Source organism: Pteropus medius, unplaced genomic scaffold (genome assembly GCF_902729225.1).
Source record: "Pteropus medius unplaced genomic scaffold, Ma_sr-lr_union100, whole genome shotgun sequence".
NCBI lineage: Eukaryota > Metazoa > Chordata > Mammalia > Chiroptera > Pteropodidae > Pteropus > Pteropus medius.
In genome coordinates this window covers 21,510,874-21,523,004 of record NW_024350319.1, presented here as the reverse complement: position 1 = coordinate 21,523,004, position 12,131 = coordinate 21,510,874, and the positions used below count along the sequence as shown (strand labels likewise).

The 12,131-nt window shown below is 38.3% G+C and overlaps 2 protein-coding genes across 9 annotated transcripts in view; both read right to left on the bottom strand.

The window, feature by feature from the left end:
- Nucleotides 1-6,328, bottom strand: part of BTBD8 (BTB domain containing 8) — a 91,435-nt gene extending 85,107 nt beyond the window's left edge. For 4 of the 8 annotated variants that reach the window (XM_039838821.1, XM_039838822.1, XM_039838823.1 and 1 more), the window contains exons 1-2: nt 5,953-6,328; nt 331-528 (exon numbers count right to left, since the gene is read on the bottom strand). In XM_039838821.1, the coding sequence (XP_039694755.1) occupies nt 331-528; nt 5,953-6,101 (347 nt within the window). In that variant the 5' untranslated portion in view covers nt 6,102-6,328. Of the gene's footprint in view, nt 1-330; nt 529-5,307 lie in introns of all 8 variants that reach the window. The other 4 variants (XM_039838824.1, XM_039838827.1, XM_039838826.1 and 1 more) reach the window with 4 other exon arrangements.
- LOC120583148 (lysophosphatidylcholine acyltransferase 2B-like) lies at nt 6,199-11,192 on the bottom strand. The gene is made up of 2 exons (XM_039838469.1): nt 9,663-11,192; nt 6,199-6,456 (listed from the first exon to the last, which is right to left on the bottom strand). The coding sequence occupies exons 1-2, from the start codon at nt 11,190-11,192 to the stop codon at nt 6,199-6,201; spliced, it is 1,788 nt and encodes a 595-aa protein (XP_039694403.1).
- Nucleotides 11,193-12,131: the final 939 nt, after the last annotated feature.

The following is a 12,131-nucleotide window of genomic DNA, read 5'->3' as shown; positions in this document are numbered from 1 at the left end:
TAACCCAAAATGTCAACAGTGCCACTGTTGATAAACTCTAGCCTAGAGTAATTCATTCAGATTACCAGAGAGCACACAATTCATTTCTTCTCTCTCAGGATCAATCTCAGGTTAGTACTTAGCCTCTCCTAATTCAAGGGCTCTAATACTCTAATATTAATACTTAGTCTCTACTAATATTAATTACTAAGATAATTTGGAATTTAAAGGATTTTTCTTAGAAAGTTATAAAACATATGAAAACATATAAAATAAAAACACACAAACATGTTTTAAAAAATTACATATTAGACTTAAATATAAGAGAAAAAATTTTTAAAAAGCACTTACTGTAAAAATGTTCTAAATTCTGAAGCTTCAAAGTTTTCCACAGCAATAGGCTCATGATTTGTTAAATTATTTGATGTCTGTCCAACAGTATGAAAATAGAAGTCAGGAACCCTTGCTAAAAGGACCGCTCTGTGGGCTTTGAACAAAGTACAACCTACAGAGAAAATAACATCTGCATGGTGTTCTTCCCTTAGAAGCCTGTCAGGAATAAAAAGGAACCATAGTTTAATTAGCAATGTTCAGAAATATATAATATACACATTATTATGTTTTAAAAATAACATATACACTAAAAAATACAGAGGCAATGTAAAATAAATAAGTTAATATAAAAATGAGTTTGTTCTCAGTACATTCCAAAGAACACTGTTTAATATTGATTTAGACCCTAATTTTCTAAAAGTTACAGTGAAAACAAAACTAATTTCACTAAAAAAGTAAGACTACTTTTCTGAAAAATATCTTTTTAATTCCTTCTAATAGTAAAATTTACCTTCTACTATTTATGTTGATTTCCTATTTTAAGACTTATTTTGAAAAAAGAACACACAGTAACATGGTTATTGCCTATTGCAAAGAATCGATTTTTTAAAATCTTCCTAATACTGAAGCAAGAAAAGTACAGTCGACACCAGCAAACCAGATATAACAATAGACAATACAGATTAGAAACTGGTACACTTTGTTCTGACTACTGTTAAATACCAAGCCTGAAATACAGGCTTGGCTGTCAAGAATGTGACATTTGAACCCTTTTCCTAGCCTTCCCCCAACACAAATATAACTAATCATGCTCTAATCTATTATTAAAATGATAGACTCATGGGGGAAACCCATTCAAATCCCTTTACTTATGTACAGACATAGTACATAAGCCCACTAATTACATTTACAATAAAGTGATGGAAGAACAGAAATCAGCATCATAATAGAAATTGTCATAATCTTTTGTCTCTGTGGTATCTATATATTTTTACTCTCTGAATACTAAATAATACTTCGTATTACTGTAACATCAGCAGTAGCAAGGTATGTATTCTCAGAGGACTTCTGTATTGCAGGATATAACTGGCAATCGCCCCAGTTCACTACAGGAGGTACAAGTAATGGATAAATATATCCATTACAGTGAAGCTTAGAATGTTGCCATTGACATCGACACTCCCTTAAGACCAAGTTAATGGCTCCTTCCTCTGATCCCATCACACTCAGTACATACCTCTATTACAGCGCTTCTGTCATTGCATCATTATTTTTATGTCTTTCTCCCTACTAGACAAGGAACTCCCCAAAGGCAAAAACTGTACATCGTCAGTATATATCAAGAGCTCAGTATCTGCTTATTAAATTTTGTTGTGTTTTACCCTAAACAAAACAAATGTTTCAGAGCACAAAGCTTTCAGAATCTTGGAAATAAGGATCAAACAAATACATTTTAGTCAAATTTTCATCAATAAATTATTTTCATAAGTGATTTCTAAAGTTATACGAAAATGTATTGGTCTCTCAAACATTAATAAAAACTTAAATTTTACAAATAATTTGTTCCTTCCTCCCACTCGCCTTTTCCTCATCCCCAACTCTTTCCCAAGTGAGTAAGAAAGCGTTGCAGCTAGTAGCCATACAATCTTCACTGGGGAATTTGCTTGGTTCATAATAGATGTTGGCGGTATTTGTTAAATGAAAAAAGGTTAATGTGTTTAAAAAATTAACATGAAAATACAGTGCTTTTTATTTTACAAAACCACTTGTATCAGTTATAAGCATATACTGTATCTGTTACAAGTAACAGAATATTTGACTCAGACTTCTTCATGTATATTGGCTCATCTAACAGAAATGTCTAGAGGAAGGGTAGGTTGGAGCAAAGGCTCAACCATGTCAAGGCCCAGCTTCCTTCCATCTCATTTCTCTGTCAACTACTGTATTAACCTATCTAAAGCATTTTAGACTGCTGATTAAACCTGATTATCACTAAAAATTTATTGAGCATATACTACGCACTAAGCACAAGGGACATAAAGATGACTAAAACATACTATCTCGCCTCAAGAAGTGCATAGGATAGTAGGAAGGCCAGGCCTGAATATTAAATAGCACAAATAAGTAAATTTTTTTCAGAGACAGACATAAGAGAAGACTTTATAGAGGACATGAACACCAAAGGAGATTTTAAAGATTGAATAAGAGTTGGTCAGAAAAGCAAAGTAAGGTAGAAAGGAGTTCCTGGCTCCATGTTTGTTATAAAGGTATGTGTGAGTATGGGGCTATAAACTGGTCGGCAGAGAGTATCTAGAGATGAGAAGTGGCAGATGAAGCTATAGGGATAAAGATGAATAAGAGGCAAAGAGCTTAACTCTCTTTCTAGTTGAAAGGAAATCAGCAAATGATTTGAAACATGGGCAAATTTATTTTTCAAAATATTACCTGTTTCTTGTGTGGAAGAAGAATTAGGGGAAAGTGAGAATGAAGATGAGAAAACTACTGCACAGCACAGATGAATGATGTAAAGGGCTTGAGCCAGGAGAGGATCAATGGTGATAGAGAATAGGGATGGAATTAAAATAGGCAGCACTTGGTGACTGGATGTAGAGGGTGAAGGGAAGGGAATAACCTAGGATCTCTCTCTTGGCTTGGACAACTGGGTGCTGGTGATGCCACCAACCTTTAATCTATATTTGCTATTTCAATTTCCCTCCTAAACTCCAGACACATTTCCAATTGTCTCCTTGATATGGCTTCCTGAACTTTCGCCATATTCCTACCTTTCAAATGTCCTAAGTTTTGGTGTCACTTTCCCTGTTCCTCCACATCTAATTGGTCACCCAGCCCATCAATTGCACATATAAATCCCTTTCATCTTTTCCATTTTCACTGCCATTATGTATCTGTTGACTATTACAAATCTAGCTGGTTTCCTTGTTGCTAATTACTCTTTCCTCAATTCAAGACTTAAATATGTTAATCTCCCATTTAAAAGACACCAGTGGCTCTCCACTGCCTCCAGAATACATTCCAAACTCTTCACTGAAAAAAGGCCTCCACCATATAGTCTTAGTTTACCTATTCACCTTCATCTACTGTCACTCTGATTGCCTGCTATACTCCTTCCAAATAAAGCTAACGAATTCATTTATTTTTTATATAGGGCCCTGCTTTGTACCACATGACCCTAATGTTCTTAACCACATCTGACTGGACAATGGACTGAGCTAAGTTTAGTCATCATGGTAGTTAAACAAATAAACTCTAGCAGAGATATTCTATAGTAAACCGGGATCAAATGATTGCACTCTGAGAGAGCTGTAAAGCAAATCCAAGGTAGGATAAGAAAAAGAAATGTGTAAGGAGAGAAGCAGAAATGAAGGAACAAAGTTACTGTAAGATAAGTATGCATAACTAATGTAGTAGAGTAGGCAGAGTGACTGGCCTCATAGTCTGATAGTGTGACCTTGAGCAAGTCATTTTAATGTCTCTGGATCCAAAGTTCTTATTCTGACTCCACCATTTCTTCTCTAATGCTCAGTTTCATTATCTGTTAAATGGAAATAATAACAAAACTTACTTCACAGGAGAGTAAATAAACCATTACATGACAGCCCAGCATCTAGGTAGTAGTAAGTATTAGGTATTTTTACAACAAATGTCCTGAATAAGGTCCATTTCTCAATGAGGTCTTACTGTACAGCTGCTGTCATATTCCCAGGAGCTTTCCAATTCTACATCAGACCTTGCTTTTTGTCTGCTGAAACTGTTTCCTGTTTTTCTTCACTTCTCCTTATATCCTATTACCTCAGGTAACCCAGAGATGTCTCTGTTCCTTGCTATTTGGAAGAATCTAACTTGCTTTCCCAAGCTAATAATATCAAGCTCTTTCAAATCTCTGTGCCTTTGTAAAAGCCATTATCCTTGTTTAGATACCCTCTGACTTCTCTCATCCTAATCTGTACCTAATCAACCTTCACGAGGTAACTCAAATGGCACCCTATAAAGCCTTTTCTAACTCACCTAAGTCCCCATTACTTTGGTTTGGCTATTGTCTCTCTCACCAAAGTGTAAGCACAAACACCAAAACCATATTAATCTTTGATTCTTTAGGACCTAGTACAGAGTTAGGTACATGGTAGGTGCTAGCTACTTCATTAATATTTGCAAAATAAATCAGCGATATTGCTGCACTTGAAGAAGATAAATTGAGCATAGCATTTAAAGTGGTTGGATGAGTGTACAAAGTTTTTTTGTAGTTAAAAAGACACTGCACCTATTTTTCTTTACTTGTAATAAGAACTTGGGAGTTCAGTATCCTATTCTTCCTTGCTGCTAGGATGAGGATTAACTGTTCATCTGCTCTTTTTTAAACCTCATTTTCTCTACATTAATTAGATGTTTTACCTTCCTTAAATTAATGACACTTTAATGCTCACAATACAGCCAGAAGAATTAAGTCACTGAATTAAGCACCTCATCCTTAAATATTCATTCACCCTAAAAACAGAACAACTTCAGTCTTATTTTTTCCATCTTTTACATCCATCCCCCACCAGTGGAGACGAAGTATCTCTGGTAGACAGGCCCAAATTAAAAAGAAATATTTTCACTTTACAAAGTTGTTTATAGCCGCCAGAGCTTTATAAGTGTCAGCGACAGGAAATATTTTTTAAATGTAGAAAGCTGCACAACTGTTAGATATTAGTGTGTTTACGCCAGTTCAGTAGTTCTGAAAGTGTGACCAAGGCCAGCAGCATCTGCATCTCTGATTTGGACCTTGTTAGAAAGTCGAAAATCTCAGGACCCATCCCAGACCAACTGAATCAGAACAATGGTCTGGGATCCAGTAAATCTAAGTTTTAATAAGCCCTCCACGTGATTCTGATGCACACTAAAGTTTAAGAATCAATGTTTGGGTAGAAATAAAAATTTGGGAATATTTCTAAGCTTAATTTTCTTTATCAACAGAAATGATGTTAGCTGGATTACCATAGCCTGGGTTAAGCTTCACAACAACCCTCCATTTGCTTGGGTCTTCATGGGAACTGGGAGTTGCTGGGAGCTGTAGAGTGTTCTGGGTGAAGAGGGGAAGCCAGGTGGCAATCAAGGAGGTATTTCTATGTAAGCATCTCTGGTAAATTGTTTAAAGAGAGCTCAGAAGAAAGAGACCTCCAAGGCTCCAATAATTCATTCTATTTTCCTCATCCTAAATAATTTTTTTCTCCCTAACTTTAGCATTTTCCTTAAAATTGTTTAAGCTTACAAAAAATTGTTTAAGCTTACAAAAACTTGTGTACGTTTCAGGTTCATGAACCCTGGAAGCACCCGACCTTAGAGACACGTCTTTCAAAGAACTAAGCCTATCCGTGTTTTTTGGCATGAACTGGTGCTGCACATAAATACTCTAATTTTGGTTTTCTTTTTGAATCTGGTACTTGGTCACCCATGTGCTCGGGATTGGTTGCTTAGAAAGAGCGAACCCGCTACGTGGTGAGGAGACGGGTAAACGTCCCGCAGTAGCCTGAGACGAGAACATGGTGGAGTGGAACGAAGGGACCGAGAAGGACCACAGTTTCTGCAGCGAAGGTGGGCGCCTTAAGAACTGAAGCAGCCAGCGTTCCCGCCTCCTCCTACCTGAGCAGATCCTGGCTGAGCTGCTCCGACACCATCGCCTTCAGCCGGCGCCGCTCGCAAGGCCCTTTCCTTTGCAAGCCCTTACTGCAAACTCCAGGGGACCCTAGAAGTACAACGCGGGTCGCGCTACCCTCCCCACAGCGGGCCATGTCCCACAAAGGTACTGGCGGAACCCAGCAGGCCCAGCACACGGTCTCACTCCCCGCCTCGCGAAGAAAGGGGCGTTTCCGATCGAAGGTTCGGCTCCTACCGGAATCCGCCCCCTAAGGGAAAAGGTTGACGCCTCTCGTCAGTTTGTAGACGGTCCCTTACAGCAGCCCGACCGCAGTCTGGGGAACCCGGGAGACCGGGGCCGTACCCGCACGTGACCAGACGAGGCTTTGCGCAGGCGTAGTAGGCTCTGTTTACCTCTGCTGGTCCGTACCCCGCCCCTCGTTGCGTTGGGGCGAACTGTCCCCCGAGACTAACCAGTCCTTCCTGCTCCTCTTTTCTTTCCGGGTGGTGCTAACCATATATTTTAGTTGGTGTTTTATCGAGGCCCAGTTCAAATCAACCTGTGCAGCCTTTCTACACTGGTGTGTCTTCCTGGGATGTCAGTACTTTTTTTGCCAAGAAAAGACAGGTTTCAAAAGACCATTCCTGCGGGCAAGTCGCACTCCTTTAATTACTGTGGGCAAGAAAAATTGGGGGTGAACAAAAATCGAGGTGGCGAAAGAGAACTTTATAAAATTAGCGGGAGTCACAACACTCCAGAGTCCTCTGCAAAGGGTATATACAGCATCTAGAGTGGTGCATATGACTGCTCTCGGTCTTTAGGTGAGACATGCTAGATTATATTACAGTGCTTTGCATATAAAGCCATAAAATTTATGATGGAAAAGAGGAAATAAAGTTGTAGGGGCAGAGCCTTTGAGCACGGAAGTAGGTAGATTGATGAATTATAGAATTTTGGATATTTTAGCCTGAAGAAAATAGCTTGGAGTGGAATCTTACAATTTTTTTTTTTAAATACTTAATCCAAGGGAGGAAAGCTCAATTGTTGTGCTTCACTCAGAGGCTCTGCACACGGTAAAGAATGAGTTGCTTGGCAAGTATATGGACCTCGAACTATAAGACTGGCCCAGAACTAGCTATTTCTCCAAATAATGCCCTTTCCAATTATTCAGACATCTAATTCTGAGAAATGTAACTGGATAATTGATTCTTAATTATTCTTGTAAAAAATAAGAGCGTCAGAGGTAATATAATAGTTAATATTTATTGAGTTCTTATTAGATGAGAAAATTACTCCATCTGCTTTATATGGAGTAACTGCACAACCACCATTAAGGTAGGTACAGCTGTGAGCCCAATTTACACATAAGGATAAAAATGCAAAGAAACACAGGAAGTGAAAATAAAGTCAAGAAAGTAGATTAATTTTGGGAGGAAGGAGGAGGTTGTAATTATGTTTGGGGACATACAAGGTCTTGTAGGGTGTCTGGATAAGTTTTATGTCTTGATCAGTGTTGGTTGCAAGAATGTTCCTCTTAAAAAGTTTATATGTATTTAATATATAATATATACTTACATAATAATTGGCTCCAGATTTGTTTCTTGTGATTTTATCTATTTATTTTATAATAAAAAGATTTTTAAGTGTTATGTATTAAAGGGTTTTAATAAAACTGTTGAGCATTTTGAGATTAAAAGATAGAGGATAATAAAGTAATGGCCTTGATTTTTTATGTAGCTCTTTATCTTATCAGAAACAATTTTAAAGCTAAGCACATATTTGAGTAATAGTACCATTGTTTGAATAAAGATATACCTTGACGGCTACTTTTAAGTGAAAATTTCTTATTTACATGGCTATTTTCTAATACGTCTTAAAAATCATTGTATTTGAATTACATGTGTATACATTATTATTGTGGAACATCACGCTGGGTGAATGCTATAGACTGAATAGTTGTGTTCTCCCAAAATTCATATGTGGAAACCTAATCCCCATGTGATGATATTTGGAGATGGGACCTTTGAGAGATGATCAGGTCATGAGGATGGAGCCCTCATGAATGGTATTAGTGCCCCTAGAAAAGACTCCAGAGAGCTCTCTTCCTCTTTTTACCAGCTGAGGACAGGGCGAGAAGATAGCCATCTATGCACCAGGAAGCAGGCTCTCACCAGAGACCAAATCCGCTAGTGCTTTGGTCTTAAACTTCCCAGCCTCCAGAACAGTGAGAAATAAATGTTGGTTGTTTAAACCACCCAATCTATGGTATTTTTGTCATAGCAGCCCAAATGGACTAAGACAGTGGGGATTAGGAAATTTCCCTTATCCATCTCTTTTTCTCAAGTGAGAACTACATAGAAATGATCTCAAAACAATATTTGACTTTTTCTTTCTCTTTCTTTAAGCTTTCCACATCTGCTCACCTTTCTCCCATTCATCTCTTTTCATTTCTGCTCAAAATACCAGGAAGCTAACTAATAAAGTTTAAACTTTGGGGCCCCACCTGCACAACCCCATTCTAAGCCTCTAGTAGGGTCCCTAGAATGTGTCTACTTGGGTATGTTTTTGTAAAGTTTGCAAAAGTAAGAGATTCTGTCCACAAATGATCAAGACTTTCTTTCCCCATAGTCAAATGTCCCCTCATATCTAGTAACACAGGTATCAGGCATTTTTGGGATTTAGCCACAATGAAACATGTTGGGGATACAGTAGTTTGGGTAGCAGTGCATATTTATTGGTTCACAATCACTTCCACATTTAGATAGGTGGTTGCTCCCTGTCCTGGTGTAGAAATAGCTTCCAGGAATACTTCACTAATTCATCCTGCATGGTGACATGAAGGGATAGAGCCCAAGGTCACATCACTATGTGAAGCTGTCTTATAGCAAAGGGTGCTGGAAGTATATGGATAGCGAAGGAGGTACACAACAGTAAGTAGAGGCTTCAGTTCTCATTGGTGTGTAGTTGGGATGAAAAGAATATTCTCAGTAATGCATAATGTGCATTTATGAACATAAATTTTTCCCTTTTTTGAGAATCATACAAAATAGAATTTGTCAGAATTCCTATATTTATAACCAGAAATTGTAATCTGTTGTGATTTTTCATTCTAAATAATCACTCTCATACCTAAAAATAATAACAAAGGGCAGCCAAACCGTGTATAACTGTTTCAGTGGTATTCCCAATACTATATCTTCTTCTTGTTTATTTTTGTCTTGTAAAATAACATTTGGGCTACTTTGGGAAAGACTAAAGAGGCATTTATCCAGCCAATCCTTTTTATAGAGAATAAAAATTATAATTTATTTATTGCTAGTGGAGCTCTTAATGAGGTATTTTCTCAGCAAAAATGAGGGAGAGGTGATGGGCTATTAGGTTCTTCTGGTCTTATTTTAGCAGAATAAAGGCACTGACTGGAACCATGCTGGGTGAACAAGGTTTATGACTAGATCTCTTATTTTTCTACCATTAGGTTACATTGAAACAAACATTATTTTAAATAATAAAAAAAAATAGATACTATAAAATCTGATTGAAATGTATATTCTTCAAGCACATTTTAAATATCATACTTAAGTGTCCAGGTCACCTAGAATAAAAACTGTTGTGTTTTTCCTCAAAGAATAATTTTTATTTCAATCATAGTTTCTCCCAGGAAGGTATTTTCACCATTTTCAGGGCTGTCTTTAACATCTGAACACAGCGATTAAACCTGCACTTTTGGTAATGCATAGATATAGGCTGCCTGTAGGTCTAAGAATGAATGAAATAACTTGGCATATTCTGGATGCTTCAAGGCAAATTTCTTAAATTTCTTGTATGAAATGTACTCTGATTTCTGTCCAGCTATTTCCCGAAAGAGTCTGGAAACATCAAGATCTGGCACTCCAAAAGCCGCCTGAAGTACAGTAGCTAACTCCTGTTTTGTTATGAAACCATCCTTATCAAGATCAAAAAGCTTAAATGACATCTGCAGAATCTTTTTAGTGTTGGCAGGATTACATAGGACAGTCAGACCTATCACATACTCTCTGAAGTCTATGTTGCCATCATTATTCCTGTCAAAAAGGGCAAAAATTTGTCTCAAGGGCTCTGAAATTGGGAGTTTTAAATAATTTGCAAATTCTTCAATTCCTATCTTCCCTCCCTTTGAGGCAACTGCAATTGCAGCATATTCATCCAAATGCTGATGAATATTATCCCAATCTAACTTTAATTTCTTGCTAATTTTTGTAAATTCCACCAAGCCAGTTTCCATGGGTAGTCGAAGGTTACCTGCAGTAATCATCAATCTGCAGTCTTCATAAGTGTGGTCTGTCACAGGCAACCCCAGAGCATTTGCCATGTTGATCCTCACTGTATTGGCAAAAAGGATGGGGTTTTTCTTTTCTTCGTCATTTGGGATGTAAACAGGCATAAACTCAACTTCTACTCTGGTGAAGAGTTGACTCAGGGTCAACATACAAGCCTGGAAGCCTGTAAACCCCTGCCAGGTCCAGGTCACTGTGTCCAGGGCATTTGGGTACCTGAGTAGCACTGGCTGTACAGGAACACCTGGAGAAAAGGCCCCTAGTTTAAAAGTGATCAGACACGTGCGATTGGTACACACTCCTTCCGGGAAAATCAGGATCTGTGGCCACTTCCTTTTGGATGTCACTCGCTTCAGAATTTCTTCCCGGGTTGTCTTCCTGGAATTGGGGTCCTCTCGGGTAACAAGCACCGGCTGTGTTGACAGTAGGAATTTTCCAGCCACTGGGATATGTGCGTTTTTACTTGCAGAGACTACGGAGGGTAACCCTGCCACAACACAGGCGATTGCGTCAAAGAAAGTGGAGTGCGGTGCTGTGACAAAGATGGGGGCCTCTTCTCGGGTTGCCTTTTTCCCTTTCACTTTAACAAGGAACCCTGCTAAAAAGAATATTGCCTGATACAAGAATTTGAGAGCCGGTTTTGCCAGTTTTCTCCTCCAACTCGTGGCGGGTTTGGCTGGATGAGCAGAACCGCCTATGGTGGAAAGTGCAGCCATCGGCCAGAGGAAGATGAGGAGGAAGGCAATGCAGGTCACGCGCACCGGCACCAGCACAGACCCCGCGAGAATGATGGAGGCCCAGCGCCACGCGCTGATGTTCGTCTGCTGCACGAAAGGGTTGGCCACTGCTGGCGGATACAGGGACTTCCTCCTTCCCAGGCTGAGGGCGGACTCCCACACCTCCACCTCCCAGTCCGATGACTGCTGAGCCATAAGGCCGACTTTTCAACAGTCTCAGGATTCAGATAGTTTGGATCTAGGGGCAGCCCCAAGAACGCATCCCTTCCCCATATTCAAGTGTTCTTTCTGTTGGCACATAATGAGAATTCTTAGAGGCAATTGTGGGTTAATAGGAAATGATGTATTAAATAAAAAGTTTTAAATGGTAAATGATGTAATAGGAGAATTAGAATCATATCAACAGTATAATTTTTTGCTTTTGTGTGTAAATGTCTTCCTTCAGACAGATATGCTTAATAAATCATTTTCGTATAACAATTTCTGATGTTTATATTAAGGATATATTATATACCTAGTAGGGATATATTAATTTAAATCGATGAATATTAATCACAACATTTTAATTTAAATGCCACTACTAGCATAGTGTAGTTACTGTGAGATGCTTTTGGCAGCTGGTAAGTCAAGTTCTCTCTGTACAAACTGATTTTTACAGAGACGGTAATATCTTTTTATGATGGCACCCTTGAAGCTTTATATCTGTTACACTCTTCCACATCCATTGAAAATTAGAATATATCCATTTCATAGGCCAGAATTAGCCATGGCTCATTTAATTCATATTCTTAACATTTGTCCACCTGAACCAGTCAGCATTCCAAATTGACATAAGTAACAACCACAAACCTTAAAATCACCTTTCTCAGTAACAAGTTTAATTAAAATAAGTCAGGATTACTTTATTATATCAGCACACAGTCAATAAAGTTCTGTCCCTTTCCTTTGTTGCTGCCTAGTGGAAATGATCAAGAGGGAAGCATAGTCAAAGTTGATGTGAACCAGGCTCTCTTCTATACTTTATAGCATTTGCAACTCTGACGATGCTAATATAGACTATTCCTGTTTGCTAATTGCTAATTTAAATTCCTTTTCTCAGAATTAAAAGTTAAAGGTTTCTAAGAGATATTTCTA

Bases quoted from the DNA above. Each gene is read 5' to 3' on its own strand.
- LOC120583148 (XM_039838469.1), bottom strand. From the start codon at position 11,192: ATGGCTCAGCAGTCATCGGACTGGGAGGTGGAGGTGTGGGAGTCCGCC. The intron at 6,457-9,662 runs GTTTAATCGCTG...ATATATGGTTAG, and splicing joins ATGCATTACCAAAAGTGCAG to CACCACCCGGAAAGAAAAGA.